General features: G+C 36.6%; 1 protein-coding gene across 7 annotated transcripts in view; it reads right to left on the reverse strand.

Annotated features, from left to right (window-relative positions):
• The window catches only part of PCDH15 (protocadherin related 15), a 1,372,333-nt gene that overhangs the window by 216,735 nt on the left and 1,131,331 nt on the right, over positions 1–24,267 (reverse strand). For all 7 annotated transcript variants that reach the window (XM_079899577.1, XM_079899579.1, XM_079899582.1 and 4 more), the window contains 2 exons: positions 22,468–22,561; positions 16,761–16,889 (listed from right to left, as the gene is read on the reverse strand). In XM_079899577.1, the coding sequence (XP_079755703.1) occupies positions 16,761–16,889; positions 22,468–22,561 (223 nt within the window). The remainder of the gene's footprint in view (positions 1–16,760; positions 16,890–22,467; positions 22,562–24,267) is intronic.

Genomic DNA, 24,267 nt, shown 5'->3' on the forward strand with positions numbered 1-24,267 from the left:
ATAAAAGAAAATGAAAGTGGACTTGTATGTCACATCATACACAAAAATAAAATTCAGATGACAGACAATATAAATAACAAAACAAAAAAGTATCTTAAAATAATATAGGAGAATATATTCATGATCTGAGGATGGCAATTCACAACTGAAAAATGATGAATAAAGTTGGTTATCTTAAAATTAAAATCTCTGTGTATCAAAAGACACCATTAAGGAAGTGAAATGAAAGCCCGAACATTGAAGATGTTTGAAATACATGTAACAAGGAGGGAGCAATATGTTGAATATATAACGATCTCCCAACAATGAAAAAGAACACTCAAGAAGAAAAATCATTGGCAATCCTTTGGATAAAGGGATAAGAGATTTACATAGGCACTTTGGAAAAAACAAAATTGAAATAAATATATGAAATGTTCAATCTCATTAGGGAAATGCTGATCAAGACCACAATGTGATACCACTAAAATTATATCACACTGATCTAAATTAGAAAGATTGACACACCAAGAATGCAGATGGGGACCATTACTAACTCAGAGAATTCTTGAAACAGTCACTATGGAAAGCAATTTCACATTTTCAATAAAGTTAACTATGCTTATAGAGAAACTCAGGCACATTCTCTGTGCACCAAGAGAAATCATATAAAAATACTCACAGCAGGATTGATTATAATAGCCCCAAACTAGAAACTACTCAAATATTCATCAATAGTGGAATGTGAAAATGAATTGTGGCATAGATACACATAGAAAATAAAATACATGAATAAACAGAAGAAATGTGGTTGAATCTTAAAAAAGATAAAGATGAATGAAAGAAGGCACATACTAAAACACACATACACTGTAATTCTGTATATACACATTAAAAATAGACAAAAGTAAACTATATTATTTATGGATGCTTATTTAGTTGGTAAATCTACAATAGAAAGAAAGAAACTGTCAGAGTGGTTAACTGTAAGTGGAGGAAAGTGATTAGCACTAGGAAGAAGCACTCAGGGGGCTTTCCTGGTGATGCATTATATACTTGGGATATACTTGCATTTATGTTTACTTTATAATAATTTATTAAATGGTGCATTCATGTTTAATCAATGTCTATATATTACACATTTTTTCTTAAAGTTTAAAGGACAAGATTTGGTCTTAATAAAAGGCTGCAGAAACAGTTGCAATTCTTCCTGTAAAAGTAAAAATTGATTGCCAAATTTCATCATCAGTGAGGCTGTAAAGTCAGCATAAGTAACTGTGGTAAGCTATACCGTTTGTGGAAGATAACTGAATCCAACTAAAGTGAATAGGCCATGAATCCTCATCAGTCTATAAAACCGAAGTACAATTGTATAAAGTTGGATCTCATAAATAAGTAATGTAGCATTAAAAGGCACAGCAAGATGAATAGAGCAGGGGTTTGTGAAGCAAAAAATGGTGGGTATTTCTTCTTAGGCAAATATTAAATAATTTAAATGGTATATATTTTAAATGGGTGAGTGAAAAACGTATTTCCAAATGTGTGACTGAACAGGCTGGTTACTGTTTTTCTCTTTGTAATCTTCTTACACCTGGATATATCCCTCATTATCATTTCCTGTTCTCTCAGGTGGTAAATACATTGTCCTATACTAAATATAAATTTCAATTGTTCTTTGCATTAATAGTGCTTTTTCTTTTTTAACAACTTTATTGGAGTATAATTCCTTTACAATGGTGTGTTAGTTTCTGCTTTATAACAAAGTGAATCAGCTATACATATACATATATCCCCATATCTCTTCCCTCTTGTGTCTCCCTCCCTCCCACCCTCCCTATCCCACCCCTGTAGATGGTCACAAAGCACCCAGCTGATCCCCCTGTGCTACGTGGCTGCTTCCCACTAGCTATTTTACATTTGGTAGTATATATAATTCCATGCCACTCTCTCAATTCATCCCAGCTTACCCTACCCCCTCCTCAGGTCCTCAAGTCCATTCTCTAGTAGATCTGCATCTTTATTCCCATCATGTCCCTAGGTTCTTCATAACCATTTTTTTTTCTTTAACATTCTATATATATATGTGTTAGCATACATATTTGTTTTTCTCCTTCTGACTTACTTCACTCTGTATGACAGACTCTAGGTCTATCCACCTCACTACAAATAACTCAATTTCATTTCTTTTTATGGCTGAGTAATATTCCATTGCATATGTGTGTCACATCTTCTTTATCTATTCATCTGTCGATGGACACTTAGGTTGCTTCCATGTCCTGGCAACTGTAAATAGTGCTGCAATGAACATTGTGATACATGTCTCTTTTTGAATTATGGTTTTCTCAGGGTATATGCCCAGTAGTGGGATTGCTGGGTTGTATGGTAGTTCTATTTTTAGTTTTTAAGGAACCTCCATACTGTTCTCCATAATGGCTGTATCAATTTACATTCCTACCAACAGTGCAAGAGGGTTCCTTCTTCTCCCCAACCTCTCCAGCATTTATCATTTGTAGATTTTTTGATGATGGCCATTCTGACTGGTTAGAGGTGATACCTCATTGTAGTTTTGATTTGCATTTCTCTAATGATTAATGATGTTGAGCATTCTTTCATTTCTGTTGGCAATCTGTATATCTTCTTTGGAGAAATGCCTATTTAGGTCTTCCACCCATTTCTGGATTGGGTTGTTTGGTTTTTTTGATATTGAGCTGCATGAGCTGCTTGTAAATTTTGGAGATTAATCCTTTGTCAGTTGATTCGTTTGCAAATATTTTCACCCTTTCTGAGGGTTGTCTTTTCATCTCATTTATGGTTTCTTTTGCTGTGCAAAAGCTTTTAAGTTTCATTAGGTCCCATTTTTTAATTTTTGTTTTTATTTCCATTTCTCTAGGAGGTGGGTCAAAAAGGATCTTGCTGTGATTTATGTCACAGAGTGCTCTGCCTATGTTTTCCTCTAACAGTTCTACAGTGTCTGGTCTTACATTTAGGTCTCTAATTCATTTTGAGTTTCTTTTTGTGTATGGTGTTAGGGGGTGTTCTAATTTCATTCTTTTACATGTAGCTGTCCAGTTTTCCCAGCACCCCTTATTCAAGAGGCTGTCGTTTTGCCATTGGATATTATTGCCTCCTTTATCAAAAATAAGGTGACCATATGTGCGTGGGTTTATCTCTGCACTTTCTATCCTGTTCCATTGATCTATATTTCTGTTTTTGTGCCAGTACCAGACTGTCTTGATTACTAAAGCTTTGTAGTATAGTCTGAAGTCAGGGAGCCTGATTCCTCCAGCTCCATTTTTCATTCTCAAGATTGCTTTGGTTATTCGGGGTCTTTTGTGTGTCCATACAAATTATGAAACTTTTTGCTCTAGTTCTGTGAAAAATGCCACTGGTAGTTTGATAGGGATTTCATTGAACCTGTAGATTGCTTTAGGTGGTATAGTCATTTTCACAATGATGATTCCTCCAATCCAAGAACATGGTATATCTCTCCATCTGTCTGTATGATCTTTAATTTCTTTCATCAGTGTCCTATAGTTTTCTGCATACAGGTCATTTGTCTCCTTAAGTAGGTTTATTCCTAGGTATTTTATTCTTTTTGTTGCAGTGGTAAATGGGAATGTTTCCTTAATTTCACTTTCAGACTTTTCATCATTAGGGTATAGGAATGCAAGAGATTTCTGTCCATTAATTGTGTATCCTGCTACTTTACTAAATTCATTGATTAGCTCTAGCAGTTTTCTGGTAGGGTCTTTAGGATTCTCTATGTACAGTATCATGGCATCTGCAAACACTGACAGCTTTACTTCTTCTTTTCCTACTGGGATTCTTTTATTTCTTTTGCTTCTCTGACTGCTGTGGCTAATACTTCCAAAACAATGTTGAATAACAGTGGTGAGAGGGGACAACCTTGTCTTATTACTGATCTTACTGGAAATGGTTTCAGGTTTTCACCATTGAGAACGTTGTTGGCTGTGGGTTTGTCATATATGACCTTTATTATGTTGAGATAAATTCCCTCTATGCCTACTTTCTGGAGGGTTTTTATCATAAATTGGTGTTGAATTTTGTCAAAAGCTTTTTCTTCATCTATTGAGATGATCATATGGTTTTTATTCTTCAATTTGTTAATATGTTGTATCACAATGATTGATGTGTGTATACTGAAGAATCCTTGCATTCCTGGGATGAACCTCACTTGATAATGGTATATAATCCTTTAATGTGCTGTTGGATTCTGTTGGCTAGTATTTTGTTGAGGATTTTTCCATCTATGTTCATCAGTGATACTGGCCTGTAAGTTTTTTTGTGTGACATCTTTGTCTGGTTTTGGTATCAGGTTGATTGTGGCCTTGTAGAATGAGTTTGGGAGTGCTCCTCCCTCTGCTATATTTTGGAAGAGTTTGAGAAGGATAGGTGTTAGCTCTTCTCTAAATATCTGATAGAAATCACCCGTGAAGCCATCTGGTCCTGGGTTTTTGTTGGAAGGTTTTTAATCACAGTTTCGATTTCAGTGCTTGTGATTGGTCTGTTCATATTTTCTGTTTCTTCCTGGTTCAGTCTCAGAAGGTTGTGCTTTTCTAAGAATTTGTCCATTTCTTCCAGGTTGTCCATTTTATTGGCATATAGTTGCTTATAGTAATCTCTCATGATCCTTTGTATTTCTGCAGTGTCATGTGTTACTTCGCCTTTTTCATTTCTAATTCTTTTGAGTCTTCTCCCTTTTTTTCTTGATTAATCTGGCTAATGGTTTATCAATTTTGTTTATCTTCTCAAAGAACCAGCTTTTAGATTTATTGATCTTTGCTATTGTTTTCTTCATTTCTTTTTCATTTATTTCTGATCGGATCTTTATGATTTCTTTCCTTCTGCTAACTTTGGGGTTTCTTTGTTCTTCTTTATCTAATTGCTTTAGGTGTAAGGTTAGGTTGTTTATTTGAGATGTTTCTTGTTTCTTATGGTAGGATTGTATTGCTATAAACTTCCCTCTTAGAACTGCTTTTGCTGCATCCCATAGGTTTTGGGTCATCATGTTTTCATTGTCATTTGTTTCTAGGTATTTTCTGATTTCCTCTTTGATTTCTTCAGTGATCTCTTGGTTAAGTAGTGTATTGTTTAGCCTCCATGTATTTGTATTTTTTACAGATTTTTTGCTGTAACTGGTATCTAGTCTCATAGCGTTGTGGTCAGAAAAGATACTAGATACAATTTCAATTTTCTTAAATTTACCAAGGCTTGATTTGTGACCCAAGATATGACCTATCATGGAAAATGTTCTATGAGCACTTGAGAAGAAAGTGTATCCTGTTGTTTTTGGATGGAATGTCCTATAAATATCAATTAAGTCCATCTTGTTTAATGTATTATGTAAATATTGTGTTTCCTTATTTATTTTCATTTTAATGATCTGTCCGTTGGTGAAAGTGGGGTGTTAAAACTCCCCTACTATGATTGTGTTACTGTCGATTTCCCCTTTTATGGCTGTTAGCATTTGCCTGATATATTGAGGTGCTCCTATGCTGGGTACATAAATATTTACAAGTGTTATATCTTCTTCTTGGATTGATCACTTGATCATTATGTAGTGTCCTTGCTTGTTTTGTGTAATAGTCTTTATTTTAAAGTCTATTTTGTCTGATATGAGAATTGCTATCCCAGCTTTCTTTTGATTTCCATTAGCATGGAATATCTTTTTCCATCCCCTCACTTTCATGCTGTACATGTCCCTAGGTCAGAAGTCAGTCTGCTGTAGACAGCATAAATATGGGTCTTGTTTTTGTATCCATTTAGCCAGTCTATGTCTTTTGGTTGGAGGATTTAATCCTTTTACATTTAAGTTAATTATCGATATGTATGTTCCTATTACCATTTTCTTAATTGTTTCGGGTTTGTTGTTGTACGTCTTTTCCTTCTCTTGTGTTTCCTGCCTAGAGAAGTTCCTTTAGCACTTGTTGTAAAGCTGGCTTGGTGATGCTGAATTCTCTTCGCTCTTGCTCGTCTGTAAAGATTTTAATTTCTCGGTCGAATCAGCTGAAATCCTTGAGGGGTAGAGTAATTTTGGTGGTAGCTTTTCCCCTTTCATCACTTTAAATATGACCTGCCACTCCCTTCTGGCTTGTAGATCTTCTGCTGAAAGATCAGCTGTTAACCTTATGGGGATTCCTTTGATGTTATTTGTTGTTTTTCCCTTGCTGCTTGTAATATTTTTTTCTTTGTATTTAATTTTTTATAGTTTGACTTATATGTGTCTTGGCATGTTTCTCCTTGGATTTATCCTGTATGGGACTCTCTGTGCTTCCTGGACTTGATTAACTATTTCCTTTACCATATTAGGGAAATTTTCAACTATAATCTCTTCAAATATTTTCTCAGTCCCTCTTTTTTCCTCTTCTTCTGGGACCCCTATAATTCCAATGTTGGTGTGTTTAATGTTGTCCCATAGGTCTCTGAGACTGTCCTCAATTCTTTTCGTTCTTTTTTCTTTATTCTGCTCTGTAGTAGTTATTTCCACTATTTTATCTTCCAGGTCACTTATCCGTTCTTCTGCCTCAGTTATTCTGCTATTGATTCCTTCTAGAGAATTTATAATTTCATTTATTGTGTTGTTCATTATTGTCTGTTTGCTCTTTAGTTCTTCTAGGTCCTTGTTAAACATTTCTTGTATTTTCTCCATTCTATTTCCAAGATTTTAGATCGTCTTTACTGTCATTACTCTGAATTCTTCTTCAGGTAGACTGCCTATTTCCTCTTCATTTGTTTGGTATGGTTGGTTTTTACCTTGCTCCTTCATCTGCTGTATGTTTCTCTGTCTTCTCATTTTTCTTAACTTACTGTGTTTGGGGGTCTCCTTTTCTCAGGCTGCAGGTTCATAGTTTCTGTTGTTTTTGGTGTCTGCCCCCAGTGGCTAAGTTTGTTTCAGTGCATTGTGTAGGCTTCCTTGTGGAGGAGACTAGTGCCTGTGTTCTAGGCTGGATCTTGTCTTTCTGGTGTTCATGTTCTCATCTGGTGGTGTATTTTGGGGTGTCTGTGACCTTATTATGATTTTCGGCAGCCTCTCTGCTAATGGGTGGTGGTGTGTTCCTGTCTTGATAGTTGTTTGGCATAGGGTGTCCAGCACTGTAGCTTGCTGGTTGTTGAGTGGAGCTAGGTCTTGGCGTTGAGATGGAGATCTCTGGGAGATTTTTGCCGTTTGATATTACATGGAGCTGGGAGGTCTCTGGTGGACCAATGTCCTGAACTCGACTCTCCCACCTCATAGGCACAGGCCTGACACCCAGCCGGAGCACCAAGACCCTGTCATCCACATAGCTCAGAATAAAAGGGAGAAGAAAAGAAAGAAAGAAAGAAAAATAAATAAATGAAATAAAATAAAGTTTTTAAAATAAAAAATAATTATTAAAAATGAACAAATTAAAAAAAAGAAATATAGGGCTTCCCTGGTGGCGCAGTGGTTGAGAGTCCGCCTGCCGATGCAGGGAACACGGGTTCGTGCCCCCGTCCGGGAAGATCCCACATGCCATGGAGCAGCTGCGCCCATGAGCCATGGCCACTGAGCCTGCGCGTCCGGAGCCTGTGCTCCACAACGGGAGAGGCCACAACAGTGAGGGGCCCGTGTACCACAAAAAAAAAAAAAAAATACAGAAAGAAGAGAGCAACCAAACCAAAAAACAAATCCACCAATGAAAATAAGCACTAAAAAGTATACTAAAAAAAACCCCAAAAAACCCGACAGAAGCCTAGGACAAATGGTAAAAGCAAAGCTATACAGACAGAATCACACACACAAGCATACACATACACACTCACAAAAGGGAAAAAGGAAAAATATATATATATCGTTGCTCCTAAAGTCCACCACCTCAATTTGGGATGATTCGTTGTCTATTCAGGTATCCCACAGATGCAGGGAACATCAAGTTGATTGTGGAGATTGTATCTGCTGTTCCTGATGCTGCTGGGAGAGATTTCCCTTTCTCTTCTTTGTTCGCACAGCTCCCGGGGTTCAGCTTTGGATTTGGCCCAGCCTCTGCATGTAGGTCGCCACAGGGCGTCTGTTCCTCGCTCAGACAGGACAGGGTTAAAGGAGCAGCTGATTTGGCGGCTCTGGCTCACTCAGGCCGCAGGGACGGAGGGGTACAGATGAGGGGCGTGACTGCGACGGCACAGGCCAGCATGACATTGCACCAGCCTGAGGCGCGCCTTGTGTTCTCTCGGGGAAGTTGTCCCTGGATCACGGGTCCCTGGCAGTGGCGCGCTGCACAGGTTCCCTGGAGGGGAGGCATGGATAGTGACCTGTACTTGCACACAGTCTTCTTGGTGGCGGCAGCAGCAGCCTTAGCATCTCATGCCCATCTCTGGGGTCTGCGCTGTTAGCCGCGACTTGCGCCCATCTCTGGAGCTCCTTTAAGCAGAGCTCTTAATCCCCTCTCCTCGCGCACCACAAAACAAAGAGGCAAGAAAAAGTCTCTTGCCTCATAGGGAGTTTCAGACATTTTCCCGGACTCCCTCCCTGCTAGCTGTTGTGCACTAGCCCCATTCAGGCTGTGTTCACGCAGCCAACCCCAGTCCTCTCCCTGGGATCTGACCTCCGAAGCCTGAGCCTCAGCTCCCAGCCCCCACCCGACCTGGAGGGGAGCAGACAAGCCTCTCAGGGTGCCCGCCACCCACCATTTCCGCCCGCGAAGGGGCTTCCTAGTGTGTGGAAAACTTCCCTCTTTCACAGCTCCCTCCCACTGGTGCAGGTGCTGTCTCTATCCTTTTGTCTTTTTTCTTTTGTACCTACCCAGGTACATGGGGAGTTTCTTGCCTTTTGGGAAGTCTGAGGTCTTCTGCCAGCCTTCAGTAGGTGTTCTGTAGGGGTTGTTCCACATGTAGATGTATTTCTGATGTATCTGTGGGGAGGAAGGTGATCTCCACGTCTTACTCTTCCGCCATCTTGAAGGTCTCCAATACTGCTTTTTAAATCAACCCTATATATACTATTCTACATGTGGCAATTCTAAAAGTAGAGAGATTTCCAGTGTCAACAGTTTTTCTCCATTTATCAAGACTACTTATTTACTTGCACGTATGTGTGTGAGGTAAGCCAAACAGGTATTTTAGTTGTTGACATATATTTCTCTTTCTACAACGTTCATGAATCTTCAGTGGAAAAATGTACTTTCAGATCATTTTAATCCATTAGGTCTAATTTAATTTAGCATCTTATAAGACCCAAATATTGGGCTGGGTAGTAAGGTTTCTAGGATCAATATGACACAGTCTCTGCTTTCAAGAAATTTGAGTAAATGGAAACTTTCAATAGACTTTGATAAGCACTACCAAAAAGTTGTGCACAGTGTGAGATGGGCCATTTAGGACATAGGAAAGTTCAGAAAAAGCTTTTCTGGAAAAGATTATGTTTGACTAAAATTTTCAAGGATGAGCTATCTAAATAAAAAATGGAGAATGAAGAAATGAGGGCAGAGGGCATGAGCAGAGGCAAACAGACATGGGAGAGTTCTGAGAACATGCATTAGTAATCTCAAGCAGGTTAGTGTTCCTGGAGGTGAAGTTGTAAAAGCAGTAATGGGAAGTGTGCCTTGGTTGCTGCATTGAGGGTTACTTTCTACTACTGAACTATGTTTGTTAGAGACATCCCCAGGAGTTACATTAAGGATAAGTATGAGGTTTGTTAAGATTAATGACAGGATAATGTATTAGGAGGTTGTAACAATAGGTCAGGAGACATATAATGAGAGCCTGACTGTTGTTGTTTTGGAGAGAGGAGAAAATTTGAAAACTATTTGAAGCATGTAAAATTATCAAGATTGGTGATTGACTGGACACGGACAGTGAGGGAGAAAGAGAAGACTGAGATGCCTCTCCAGTTTGGCTTGGGAATAATAAACTGAGAGGCAGAATTCAGGAGAAGAAGCCCCTTCTGAGGAAGATGAAAATAAGGGTTCAATCTTAAACATGTTGAATTTGAGGTGCCTCTAGGACATTCAGGCGGGTTTGTTTTACAGATAAATGTCTATTTGAGGCTGTAGGCTGAAGGAGCAGAAGCAGTTATAGATATAGCTGTGGAAGACATCAGCATCCAAGTGTAATTAAAACAGTGGTTTTTAATGTCCGTGGAATTTCCCCCCAAAATGTGTAGAATTAAAACAAATGAGAAGACAGTTCCAATATCCAGAGTTTGTTTTGGAGGTGATGAATATGGTTATTACCCTGATTGTGGTGATGGTAACACAAGTGTACATGTATATTTCCCAACTGAAAGTCACCAAATCGCATACATTAATTATCTGTCCCTTTTTGTATGCCAGTTTTACCTCAATAGAACTAGGAGGAAAAGGACCAATACAATATTTTTTAAAGAAGGTTTATGAAGAAACAGATAAAGGGAAGACAGAAAGAATCAGACATGCTTAAACATGAAAACCAGGAGCAAACAGGTAGTAGAGTCTCATAAAGGAGAGTGTGAGATCCATCTCAAATGCAGCAGTGAGGTTATTCAGATAAAGATGACATTTAGCAATAAAGAGGTCATGAGTTACTACGGGGTTGAGGATGGATATCATTCATTATGCATCTGGGATTATACAACTGTGAATATTTATACACACACACACATATGCACACGTACATGTATCTATTATAATAGCTGATAGTAAGACTAAAAACTGGCGAAAGGATATATCCCAAGTAAATATTATAAAAATATATGCATAAAATTTTCTAATCTATTTATAAACCACTAATTGAGTATCTGAAAGATCACCAAGCTTCAAAAATACTCACAAGCAATAGATAAATCTCCATTATAAATATTTTTAGGTAGCAGCATTAAAATGGACATCATTAAGTTTTCAAATTGTGTGGGTTTCTTTACTTGACTGAGCACAGTTTTTGCATTATATAGTTTGATTTGACAAGAGAACCCATAAAAATCCACACTTGTGGCCCACTTAAAAAAGTAGTATTATAGTTTTAGGCACTGTTGAACATCATGCTGAGCTACAAAAGCTAAATAAAACACCGTAAAGCTCCCCACCTTCATTTCATTTTTAGAACCCCACACAGGGAGACGACAACTACGTTAATCAGAGACAAACCACTGAGGCTCAGATTTATTTTGTTTAATATTAAATTGTATAGTTGAAGGAGATATCAATTTCTTTTTAAAATGGCACCATCACTACCCTTCTAAACACTGCAGTTTACTAATGATTTTAAAACTGCTTTAAGGGTTTAAAACTGAATCACTACCACTTCATCTCAGCTGAGATTTAGCATGCAGATCTCACAATGGGAATACATTTCTGTTTCAGGTTAAATAAATTCAGTCTGTCTTGTTTTAGAACTAGAAGAACATTTTGTTGACTCAGAGCTCTATTTTTGTTGCTTAGAGCTAAAAGAAGTCAGTTCAGCATAAGAAATTCTACAAGGTATTAATTGGAAGTTTGCTGGGGAGAGGTTCATTCTGTATTGTATATAATGCTAAGAACCTGTTTTAACCTTAACAGGCAGTGTTGTTTCCAAATATGCCTTCTCTGATGAATCTGTGCACGCATGCATGCCCAGGGCTACTCTGAAAACTGAGATGAAGAACTGAAAAAGTATTCTGGCCCCTAAGAAACTCCTCCAAGAGATGCTATCGTGAAGGCTAGACACCTTTGATATGAGCTCCAAGGTTTCTCTCTGCTGCTCTTCCTTCAGTATCCACTGACCTGAAACATGCACACAGAGTGATGCGCTGAAGCACCTACAGCAGCAAGTGTGCCTAAGTAAAAATGCCCTCTCATTCTCCTTGATAAGCTAGACTCTGTTAGAAAGTACAAAGAAGTTCTCTTGTGACCCTGTATCTAAGACTGTGTTTATTAAAAGATCTTCCTTTATCTTCCCCTCACTCTCCAACCCAGACTCAAGATTGAATCTATGAGACATTAGTTGAGAAAACAAATGAAAATGACACACACCATATTGAAAAAATCACATCATGATTTTTTATCTCCTGTGAAATACTGTGAAGGGTACTGAACAAAACATTACACTGACAAGTAAAGTCTTTTTATTAGTGGCTATTTCATTAGGCCTTCCTGGCCTTCCCCATCTGAACTCAACATGTATTAACCAATTTTCTAGAACTTCTCTAAGCAAATCTTCCATAATTGACAGACAATTGACTTTTTCTCAAATTGCCTTTTCGGCTCAATTATGTCTTGCATCACATCCACCTGGTATATCTATTTCTTTTTTTTTTTTTTAACCTAGAATTTTACTAATTTGTTAAGTTACTGAAGATGATACATTTTCCCCATGAATCCTGACAGAGCCACCTTAGTCCTCTGTGGTGTTTTTCATTCCTTTTAGTAAATAATCAGTATGACACATTTGACATTTGACATAGAGACACAATCTATTCTTACTGTGTTTGCTAGATTTTATTCTATATACATATTTCCCCCAACTATACTGCTACTGCTTGTGTTTTGAGAATATGGAAAAGATTCTCAAATTTAAGTGTGGTATACTATATCTGTGTATAGTAACTTCTACATTAAAAAACAAGTTTAGCCAGACTATTACTCAACCATAAAAAAGAATGAAATAATGCCATTTGCAGCAATATGGATGGACCTAGAGATGATCACACTAAGTGAAGTAAGGCAGAGAACGACAAATATATGATATCTTACAAAACAGAAACAGATCCATAGACATAGAAAACAAGCTATAGTTACCAAAGGGAAAAGGGGGGCAGATAAATTAGGGGTTCGGGATTAACATAAACACACTATTATATCTAAAATAGATAACCAACAAGGACCTACTGTATAGCACAGGGAACTATACCCAATATTTTGTAATAAACTATAAGGGAAAATGTTATTGAACCCTGACCTCTGGCCACCTCCTAGGGGTAGACAACTGAACTAAGCTGTACCAATTTTTGAATTTGAATGGAGAGACTGAAGCTAGTTGAAGCTGCTACCTTAGTGGCAGTGTCCATGTAGTCCAGTTGCTGAGGCCTCCACAGACTATGGCCCATGGAGACCACTGCCACCATTATGTCACGAAAGCCGGGGTGGGGGAGAGGTTCGCAGCTGCTTCAAGGCCTGGGCCTGGCCAGTGGGCAGCCCTGGCGACGGCTCTGGAGCTCTGCAGGACACAGCCCTCAGCCTGTCCCTGGGCCCCCAGCTCACCCAGTGGCCTAAGGCTGCAGGGCCTGGAGGGCCCTGGGGAGAAGGCCTCCAACTGCCTCTCACCGCATTCTGCCCAGAAGACCACAACGAGGCTGACTGAGCGGGACCTCTAACCACGCGAAGGGTCACGTGTTAATGGTCATATATAATACTAATGGCTGTGTGCCCACTCTGCCCGTATTACAAAAATAATCTGAGAATATATATATGCATAACCATATCACTTTACTGTATACCTGAAACTAACGCAACACTGTAAATCAACTATACTTCAAATTTTTTTAAGTTCATTTTTAATATGCTAATAAAACTTTTGGCTCTGTATAATCCAGAAATATTGCTTCAGAAGTATTACCTAGTAAGTAAAGTTTGATACTACAACACTACCTTAATAAATAAAAAGGAAATACACGGTTCCTTCAGCATTTGAATTCAAATATTGGTTTACTTGTACTAAAACATCATTAGAACAAAAACGCGAAGTTGGTAACTCAAATTGAATACAACAACTAACCATACATATTTTGGTTTTAAGTGTGTCTTAATAGCTTTTGGTGACAGTTAAAATTAAATTTTATAAGTAGAGCATGAGTCATTTAGTGAAATTAATGTATTATATAGTTATCATTAGGTAGCAATAGGAGACCATTGTGATGCATCGAACTTCCATTCTATGAACTGGAACTGTGCTGAATCAGTGGGATGCGACTGCTTCGGATGTTTTCCTTCTCCTTTGTACTTTCAAACTCATTTTGGTTTTTATGAAAACATGTTATTGCCTAAAGACCAGGACAATTATTCCTTTATCAAACTGTGAGTGCTAACGTCTATATTTCAATTTTTAATGCTGAGAAATTATAGAGAATGTTTCTCATCAAATTTAAGCACCAGCAGACAATAAATAAAAGTTAATGCTGTAATTCTTTCAAAGACAAAGAATCACTAGGAAAAGTGGCAAAGATAGGTTAAGAGAAAGGAAAAATAAAACTAAAACTCAATCAGCATGCTAATGTCTATGTATGTGTTATGACCTGCATATTCCCTATGGGTTTTATGTCTCCAATGCTAAGTAAATTAAAAGAAATGGGAAAGATAATTTTCCTAAATTTCCAATACCTCTTTATTTTATCTGAATACTTGATAGATATAATTAAAATAATTTTCAGTTGTCATCAAAGTGGCATCCTAGAGTGACAACTGTAATATAATTTAACTATCATTATGATTAAACTATTACATTAGTTCAAGTTTTTTTTTTTCCGAAAACAAGTTTTATTTGGGAAGAGTTTCTTATTGTTAAAGCTGCAAGCAAGTTACCTTCACAAGTATAGTTCTACAGACCTAGTAGTTTCAGAGATCCCAGTGTTCAAAGGTACACCTCAAAATTAATAACAAAAACACACCCACGGCGAAAGGGGAGAGCTGTTAGACTGGTTTGGAATGTACAGCCATGGATTTCAGCTGGGCTATTATAATTGCCTTCTAATTCAGCTTTCTGGATTTATAATCTTCCATTACAATCTACTTAGCAGCAATCTTTACAAAATAAAAATCTAATGATACCAGCACCTCAGACCCTCTAAAGGTCCCCCCAGCACCTTCTACAAAGAGAAACATTTATGATGTGGCACATCTTATTTAATGTAATTATGACATGTCACATGCTGTCATTTGTCTATGCTTTTATCCATGCAATCAACTTTCCTTAGACAGTTTCTAACCCCTTTCAACTTCCTTCTCACCAGTATTCATACTTCATGAATCAGCTTCAACATTGCCCCCTTTCTCTGTTTTCAGAACATGCCCCTCTTACAGATTTAATCACCTTCTTTGCTTGGTGTAACAGAAACTGTCAGTGCCCCATGCATGTCCCTCAGAGCATGTATAGTTTCTGGCCAACTTCCAACTGCTAGTAACTGCAGTCTCACTGAAAGCCCTTATATCAGAATTGCAGAGAGCTGGATGCTTGCTTGGAGGTAGGAAGTGCTGAAAATGTGCCCTCAGCCACAGCATCGCTGACCAAGAACTCTCAGGTGTTAGTGTGTGAATTTACCAGTTCCATCACTTTTCAGGATCATTAATTCTGGGGAATGTATTTTGTGTCACTTCCCAGAATTTGCCCTTCAGATTAAGCTCCACTTCTCTTAAGGACAGCTGGTTAACTGCAATCCCTTTATTGTCTGCCTTCTCTTCTCTGCATCACTTCCTCACTTCCCTATTAGTATTACTTTAACTTCCCAGAAAAACTATTTATACCTGACTCTTTTGTCGCCAGGTTTTTTCTTGTAGAATCTACAGTAAAACTTTTGATACCAGAGGTACTGTGTGGTTCTGGAGTTGAATGTCTTGCTGGCCACATGGCATCAAGACCACTTGGCATGTTGTAACAGAATAATTACAAGACTCTCTCTTGTGGTGAATTGGGATGCTAAAAAGGTATAAGGGGATGTATATTTTATCAATTTATCCAGGATTTGAGAAAGATAGTGACAATGATAATGACAATGACTATAGAGTTAACAGTTGTTGCAAGTATTGTCAGTGCTCTCAGGAAAAAAACTGATGAGCTCAAGCTCAAGTCAGAGGGGTCTCGCTGACAGCATTTAAAGAAACCCTCCTCTTTTAAAGCCAGAGAGAGGATTGAACTGAAAAACAGACCCTTTGTTTGATTGTAATAGTAGTTGAATTGTAGAGAAGATTTACTGCAAAGCACCGGCAAACCTCTTATTTAAAATTCCAGGCCTTAACAGGAAAGATGTAGGACCCTGAAACCTGGACTTGAGGTACCAGGTTGACTCACTCTTGCTGGAGGATTCTTTCCTTGCCTGGAGGCCACATAGATGCATCATCTGAGGTCAACACTTCAAGATATATGTACATTCCTCAAAAATTTCCCTCATCTTATGGTTTCTAGACCACTATGTTCAAGACCAGGCATGGCCTAATTGAAAAAAGTATTGTCTCTGATTTAAGAAAAATGGGATTATTCATGAAAAGAGTAACAGAAACTGGCTAATATTTCCAGTTAGGAATTAAGAGAGCATGCCTAGAAATGAATGTTGAGTATGTTGGACAGGGATGCAACTGAAATATAAGGTACACAGGAGATGCTAAAGATATGTTTACACAAGCAAATGACATTACACCTAAGAATTTGTGTTTTGAGGTATGTGTTTCCAAATTTATGCTTAATGGTATAGATAATTACATACTTCTCTAAAAATATTTTATTGTAATTCCAGAAAGTAAAAATATATATTAAATAAGAAAATAATGCTCTCAAATGAATCAGTGTTTAAATTATACAATGGTCATAAAATATAAATCAACGAACTTAACGTAAATCCATATGGACACAATATGATTTATAAAAAAAAAAAATCTTGAAGGTTATCCAGCACAGTGATCAACAATGAATGCACTTTATTACCATCTTGTCTTATACCCAAGTGATTTTGCTTATTGCTTTCAGATAATTCTGATGCTTTATCATTTAACACATGGCATTAGCTAAATCTCTTTTCAAATTAAAAGGTAAGAAAATTACTCACTTTTAAAAAATACATTTAAGATACACATAAATACTCCACTTACCCATATTCGACCCACAAACGCATTGGCTTCTTCTTCCACCACTGATAGATTTCTGAGCAGATAGGGATCAAACACTGGATCATTGTCATTGACATCTGTCACCACCACATTTACCGTGGCAGTTGAGGTCTTAAAGAAAAAAAAAATAGGGGGGGGATTAGATGTGAGAGGAGTTATTTTTATTTCGATGTCAGTTAATTAGTCATACTGGCATTTGTCTATCTGAAAGTCATCTCATTACTATTCCTATTCCTTAGCTTTCCAAAAAAGACAAGAAAAAAAAAGAGGAATCTCGCAATTTTCAAACACCTCAAAAAACAGATGGAAAAAACAAATGATATTAAAGGGCAAACATCTTCTTGAAAATGTCAAATATTTCCTGGAGGCTTACTTTTAGAAAGTGTTTTACCTTTATCTTGTTCACATTTTGTGGGTGGTAGGTTTTTGTTTATAGATACTTGTACCCCTTTTTCTCTGAAATGTAACATTTCTGCAGTTTTTACCACTTATATGTTGTACTGTTTAAAAATATAACTAGCACACTATAAAATAGCGTGGTATGTCAAATGGGTATTTTCAGGTAAGCAAATACTACCAGAAAATAATATATTAGTAATTTTCTAGGTTCACATCTAAACCAAGAGTTTGAGGACCATACACCACTAATCATAAAACACACACACACACACACACACACACACACACACAACCTTTTGGTTATACAGCTTAAGGAAATGGTAAGTGGGTAATCCTACCAGTAGTACGTGCTACCTGGTTAAAAGGTAAAATCCCTAGCCTGCTGCAACTCGAGAACATAATGTAGGTCAATGACTTTTGCATAATCAAGGAACGTCTTCATACATGACTCAAGCTGGAAAATGCTCTGTCTAATCAAAGCCTGAGTACAGTACATGCCCTCCACCCAGCTCTGTCACAGTGAGGGGCAGATCACAGAAGGTTGAGAGAAAATTAGAGAACAAAAGTATTCTTGGCTGGAAAATGAAAAATCCATGATGCTATGATATTAAATATTTAATAACATGCAAATAAAAAGTAGGAGGAAAAGCAGGATGGTACCGTCATGAGAGAATTACTTAACTTTCTTTTTAAAAAAGACAAACAGGATTTGTCCTAATCTATAAGTGACATGGGGTGAGAGGCTAAAAAGCTGAGCATAAAGAAGTGACTTAGAGGAAGTGAACCTGAAGAAATTTTGCAGCGTTCATGGGCCCGAGGGGTCAAAAACTGGACTTCCTAGCTACTAAGGAGGAGAAGTCCTGGTAAACACCCCATCCTTTCTGTTGCAAAATCAAGGAACATCTTCATACGTGACACAAGCTGGAAACTGCTCTGTCTAATCAAAGACTGAATATAGCACATGCTTTCTTGGGATCACTGAAGTTCTATACTCTATGAGTAATGCTGCATAAGGTCTAGACCAGGCCTTACTCAGATTAAAACTCAATAGTCAAGGGCTTCCCTGGTGGCGCAGTGGTTGAGAGTCCGACTGCCAATGCAGGGGACATGGGTTCGTCCCCTGGTCTGGGAAGATCCCATATGCCGCAGAGTGGCTAGGCCCGTGAGCCATGGCCGCTAAGCCTGCGTGTCTAGAGCCTGTGCTCCGCAACGGGAGAGGCCACAACAGTGAGAGGCCCGCATACCACAAAAGAAAAAAGAAAAAAAAAAACTCAATAGTCAAATTTTGGTTGGATTAAGGTGATCTGTCCTTATTTTAACAGACATATATTAAATCTTCTTTTGAGCAATATAATTTTATTCCAAGCCTTTATAATTTTTCATATATAATGTCTAGTGGTCATTAAAAATATTACCAGGCATAGCAGAGAATTCTTGGGTATTGATAATGGCTTATTTCTTTATTTGTGTACTAGCTACATTGATGGGCTTATTTTGTGAAAATTTATACAGCTATTCAGTATGATTTGTATATATTTCTGTATTTAAAACTCCCAATAAAATTTTATTTAAAGAAATGTCAAAGACAAGCAGAACAGTGTTGTTTAGTCAAAGCCGGGAAACAACCTGAATGCCCACCAATAGTAAATGTTTATATAATAGATTGTGTTTTTTGCACATAATGGAATAACATGTGATACTAAGAATGTACAGACTACATTCACCTCAATGAATTTCATGAATGTAAGGCTGAGTGTACGAAGTCAGACACAACACAGTACACACTACATGATTCCAAATATATAAATTTCAAAGATTGGCAGAAATACTCCATTGTGATAGAAGTCAGGATAGGGATGACTTTTGTGAAGAAGGTAGAGTAGAAACTGGCATGATTGTAAGGCTGGGCTTCTGGAGTGCTAATTAATTTCTGTTTCTTGTTCTGAATAGTGATCATACAAGTATTTTCACTATGTGAAAATTCATTAAGCTGCACAGTTATGGTTTGTGCACTCTTCTGTGTGCATCTCTCCATGAAATCATTTAGTTTAAAGAATGCATGCACATCAACATACGCTTGTGTGTAGATATATATGGATATGTATAAATTTAAATGTCATCTGATTAGATGAAGTACAAGTCATGTTATTTTCTCCTTTTAACTTTTATATATTTTCCAAATTTTCTCTAAGAGAGCTACATTGCTTTAATAACAAAAATCAGTTTAACAAATGTTATTTCTTTAAAAGTTGTGTTAGAATTAAAGCTAGTAAAAAGATTTAAAGCTAGTAAAAAGATGTGCCTTTATAGTAGCAGTAGTTCCCAATTTGCCTGAGGGTGAAGGAGACATTAAAATGGACAGCTGGGAGCCAAAATCTAAGAGTAGCCATGCTAGAGTTTGCTGACCTTCCTTCTAAATGCTTGCATAACGTGCCAGCCTATCTGTATTTCCCTTACTGGTGTCCATCCTATTCTTTAAAATTCCCATTCTTGACACTATGGAGTGGGATGATTTCAGCCTATACTGGGTCCTCAAAGGTTGTGGTCTGTAACTGGGTGGTATAGATGAGAACTGGATCACTAGGTGAACTAAGAAGTAAATAACAAATCCACCATTCCTGTGCTAATAGGGGCTGAAATTTATAGACCATATAGATGTATTTATCCATATCTTAGAGATAGTATATGAAATAAAGAATATCCATTTCTCTGGCAGAAATGTAAAGTAATAAACACACAGAGAATAACTTCCAGCTTATATATTTCTTGTAAAGTGGTCTGAAGATCACTTGCATCAGAATCACTTGGATTATCATTAAAAATGCAGATTTCTGGGCTACACATTAGAACTATTGACTCTATTCTGCAATATTCAAATTATATCTTTGCAATTTGTTTCACATAAATTGCTGGTAATCCTTTTATTTAAGAAAAGTCCATGCACCTGTGTTCTTATTAAATACCTTTCTTAAAACCTGTGATTATTAAGGCTAAACGGTTAATTTTACTATAATTCTACAAAGGACATAAGTTTAAATATTTAGATAAGAAAAGTGCTATCAAAATATGAGACTATTATTATTTTGTAATTACTTTCTTCTCCAACACCCCACTGTATGTGCACATGTATAAGTCGATCCCTAAAATTATATAAATGATGAAACTAACTGAAGAAGCTTTTGTTTGAAATCTAAATGTTTCTTTCCCTAGTGACATTCTCAGTACAAACTTTTGAAAATGAAACAAATTTGCTTAAAAGGATCATAATTTTAAAGCTGAATGAGACCTTATTCATTCTTAAAGAAAGAAAAATTGAGGGAACTAGAAATGCTAAGTGACCTGGCCAAGGAGAATTGAAATTAACAAGTAAATAACTGAAAGAAAAAAGAAAAAAAAAAGCTCTAGAAAGAACTAAGCCACTAATGTTAGCCCAGAACTTATTTTCAGTTTTTTATGTGGCCAAAGCCATAATTAGTAGACTGAAACTATGCCAGATAGCTTAATATGCTATTTCTTTCCCACCTTTACTGTTGTCTAAGAAATCTTACGTTTAAGGCCAGAGGTAAAAGGTGCTAGCTAATAATACTTCCATTAATTTCTGATTCATCATGTGACCTATCTCAAATGGTTGACCTAAAACCTCCTTATTAATTTTACTTCACTCTAATTATACCCCTTACTCCATGCTTAGTAATTCCCTCTTTTCCTTAGAATTTTCCCCCTCAGTTATTTCCTAGCCAAATTACACATTAAACTTTCATCATAAGTCAAGTTCTCAATTATTTTCTTCTTGAGATTCTCACTGACTTCTTTACATATATCTTATACAGGCACACTATATTAATTAAGGGGATTGCATATGTAAAAAGTAATCTTAGATTTTATTTTTATTGACTTGCCTAATCTCTAAGTGCCTTCTCTTGGCCTCACTATTTACTAAAACTGCTTTGTATATTTTATTTTCCACATATAGCTGTTTACCTAATGTTTGAAAAGTGGCAAATAGCTTATTATGGGCAGATTGTTTACCAAATTTAAGTAATTATCCTTATCTATTTTTCTAATTTTTAATTAAGATGATAAAACTGTCTAGTATCAATTTTGTATGGTAAATTTTCTACAGCAATCCTCCTCAAAAAGTGTGAGGAGAGCATTATATACCCCCATCCAGTCTATTTTTTGATCAAAGAAGTCATTTCAAGTAAACTGGAGATATATTGCTATTCGAATTGGGTGAGTCTTCTAGACACTTATACTGAATTTGAAATTATTTCTAGAGAAAAGTGCTTAGTTGGCCCATATGCGCTAGACTAAAGACAAAAGCTACTTTGTGGCATAGAAATGGTGAAAAAAACAGTCTAATGAAGCACTGCTAATGAATGCATTGTTACAGTGCTTAAAAATCAGAATAGTGGTAGTTGTGGATGGGTAGATTGAAGAATACAATCAAATGATTTTAAAACACACCTACATAACTAAACAATTTATTTTTAATACTAATTTTTAGGTACAGAGGAAATAAAATTTATCTTCTCTAGAATTATGGGCCCTTTTAAACCATTTCAATCATCAAGGATTAGTCAAGATTCCGAGCGCCGCTTACAAATAACCTGTAGAATCAGCCAACTTGGTTTCCTAAGTGATTCAAGGTATTTATGCACAAATTCCCTTCCCTCCACTGTCCCCCACCCTCAAAAAAGTGACTTTAAAGGAAATAGATTCCAACATAGTAAAACTGCCAGAACTGCCAGTGCTGTGCTGGTGCTGGACACAATGAAATACTTCTTAGACTAAGTTAGATTTCATTTTCCCCATAAATTAGGTAAGAGAGCAAATTCCACGTATCTATTCTGTCAAGTCAAAGTTGCAGCTCCATAACAAATTCAGAATATAGGTTCATTGATTAAAAGAGCCCATTGGAGGGCTTCCCTGGTGGCGCAGTGGTTGAGAGCCCGCCTGCCGATGCAGGGGACAGGGGTTCGTGCCCCGGTCCGGGAAGATCCCACATGCCGCGGAGCGGCTAGGCCCGTGAGCCATGGCCGCTGAGCCTGCGCATCCGGAGCCTGTGCTCCGCAATGGGAGAGGCCACAACAGTGAGAGGCCCGGGTACCGCAAAAGAGCCCATTGGAGAAAAAAGCACTTTGAGTAATTTTAAGTAGTTGCTCCAAATGAAAAAGAGATTAATTCATGAATTCATGACTGTAATAAATTGTTTTAGAGTGTAAACTACAAGGTTCTCTCAGTTTCTTTAGGACTATTTTTAAAACCCTTTCCCAAAGAGAGTACTCACCCCATCTGGCCTGCCATCATTAGCAGTGACGATCAGAATGTAGCGATCAGTGCTTTCCCTGTCCAGTGCTTTCCCTAAGGTTAGAATCCCAGTACTAGTGACAGAGAAAACAAACAAACAAATGAGACAGAAAAAGATATTATGTCACAGGGAGTCTTTCTACTATTGTGAACTACTTTTGATAGTTTTTCTTTTTTTTTTTCCTTTCAGCAAACATAGCTTGAGTATTTAAGATGAACGATTCTAGGATTCATGCTGAAAATTGAAAAAGGCTTTTAAGGCTGTTGAGCCTCTTAGCAATAATGAAAAATTGCCAAACTGAATGAGATAAGTGAGTTGATTCTGTAGCTTCCAAGGAAAAAAAAACAAAACAAACTATGCTCAATTCATTACAGGAAGAAAGATATCTATCTTGTTTGTGATGATTTCAAAGGTAAAAGAGTCCATTAATCTTTAGCAGTTTCATAATGCTTTGAGTAAAAAAGTGATTTCTTTAATCTATATCACCACTCCCATTCATTGTCACATATGTGACCGCTACGGAAATGAAAACATCTAAATTTCATCTTTGATTAAACTATAGAGACTAAAATTTTTCTTCTTTCCAAATTTCAAAATAACTGAGTCTTACTGTAGAAAATTAGAAAATATACAGTGGAATATTAAAACTTTCATAGATATTATGGGTTTTTTAATATTTCTTTGTATTCTCTATTATAACCATATTTAAATACATTATAATTGCTTTCAAAAGAGCACTCAGGCTGCATATTTTACATTATTTTCAAGATAATATAATTTTATGAACATTCGTTCTCTCATTTTACAATTTATAAAAACAAACTCTTTTGTGGATACACTAACAATTTTACCATCTTTTTATTCTCTTGAAATTTAGATATTTCTTAAGTATTATGTATAATGGGAGATGAACAGGCTTTGGGAAAATTCTCATACTTAGAATACTTTTAATACTAATTCTTAACCTTTTCACTGTTTAGAATACATACTTTCAGATATTTAAGCTTTTATTCTCCCATGTAACTTGTTTTTATAACACTTTGGTCGCTTATTATGTTCTCTAAAACAAGTTCTACATTTATGTCTTAGATATTACAATCTGATGTTGTACATGGCATTTTAATTAAGGTCTAACAAGTATCTACTGTGAAGGAGAGGTTACATTAATTTAACAAAACATTAAAATATTTATCAAGTATAAAAGCATAATTTGTTTCTGATAGATAAAAGGCTTTCATTTTAATGCAAGTGCTTTTGTTGTTATAGTGGAATTTAAGCAATCCGCACCACATATGGTAGTTGAGTACAGAGAGTCAATGCCAAGGAATCAAAATCAGAGTCACAGTTACTCTGTTTTATTTTATTGTTGTTATTGATACGGACTAAAAAAAAAGTTCTAAACATACGGTATGACTATGAAAAACTGACTTTGCTCCTTGTACATTTTAAAATGTTTTGTCCAAATAGCTGAAAACCAATTCCCAGAGTAGTTTGTAACAATCAAATTTGGATCAACTTCCCATACTGCAGATGGTTCAGATAACCCCATTCTAAAATGACATTCAAAGAGAAAAGTAAATCATTGATTGCTTCTGAGACTTATTCACAAGTAACTTAAGAAATCTGAAAATCTATCCATAGTAAAATGAAAGAAAGAAGAAAATTCAGTTATTGTTTTCCATTTTTCTCCTCAGTTTAAGCTTCGACTCTATATTATGCCTTGTATATTAAATTAGAAAATCACTAGAAATTTATATTGTATTAGAATTTAGAGCCATA

This window comes from Stenella coeruleoalba (genome assembly GCF_951394435.1).
Source record: "Stenella coeruleoalba genome assembly, chromosome: 16".
Classification (NCBI taxonomy): Eukaryota; Metazoa; Chordata; class Mammalia; order Artiodactyla; family Delphinidae; genus Stenella; species Stenella coeruleoalba.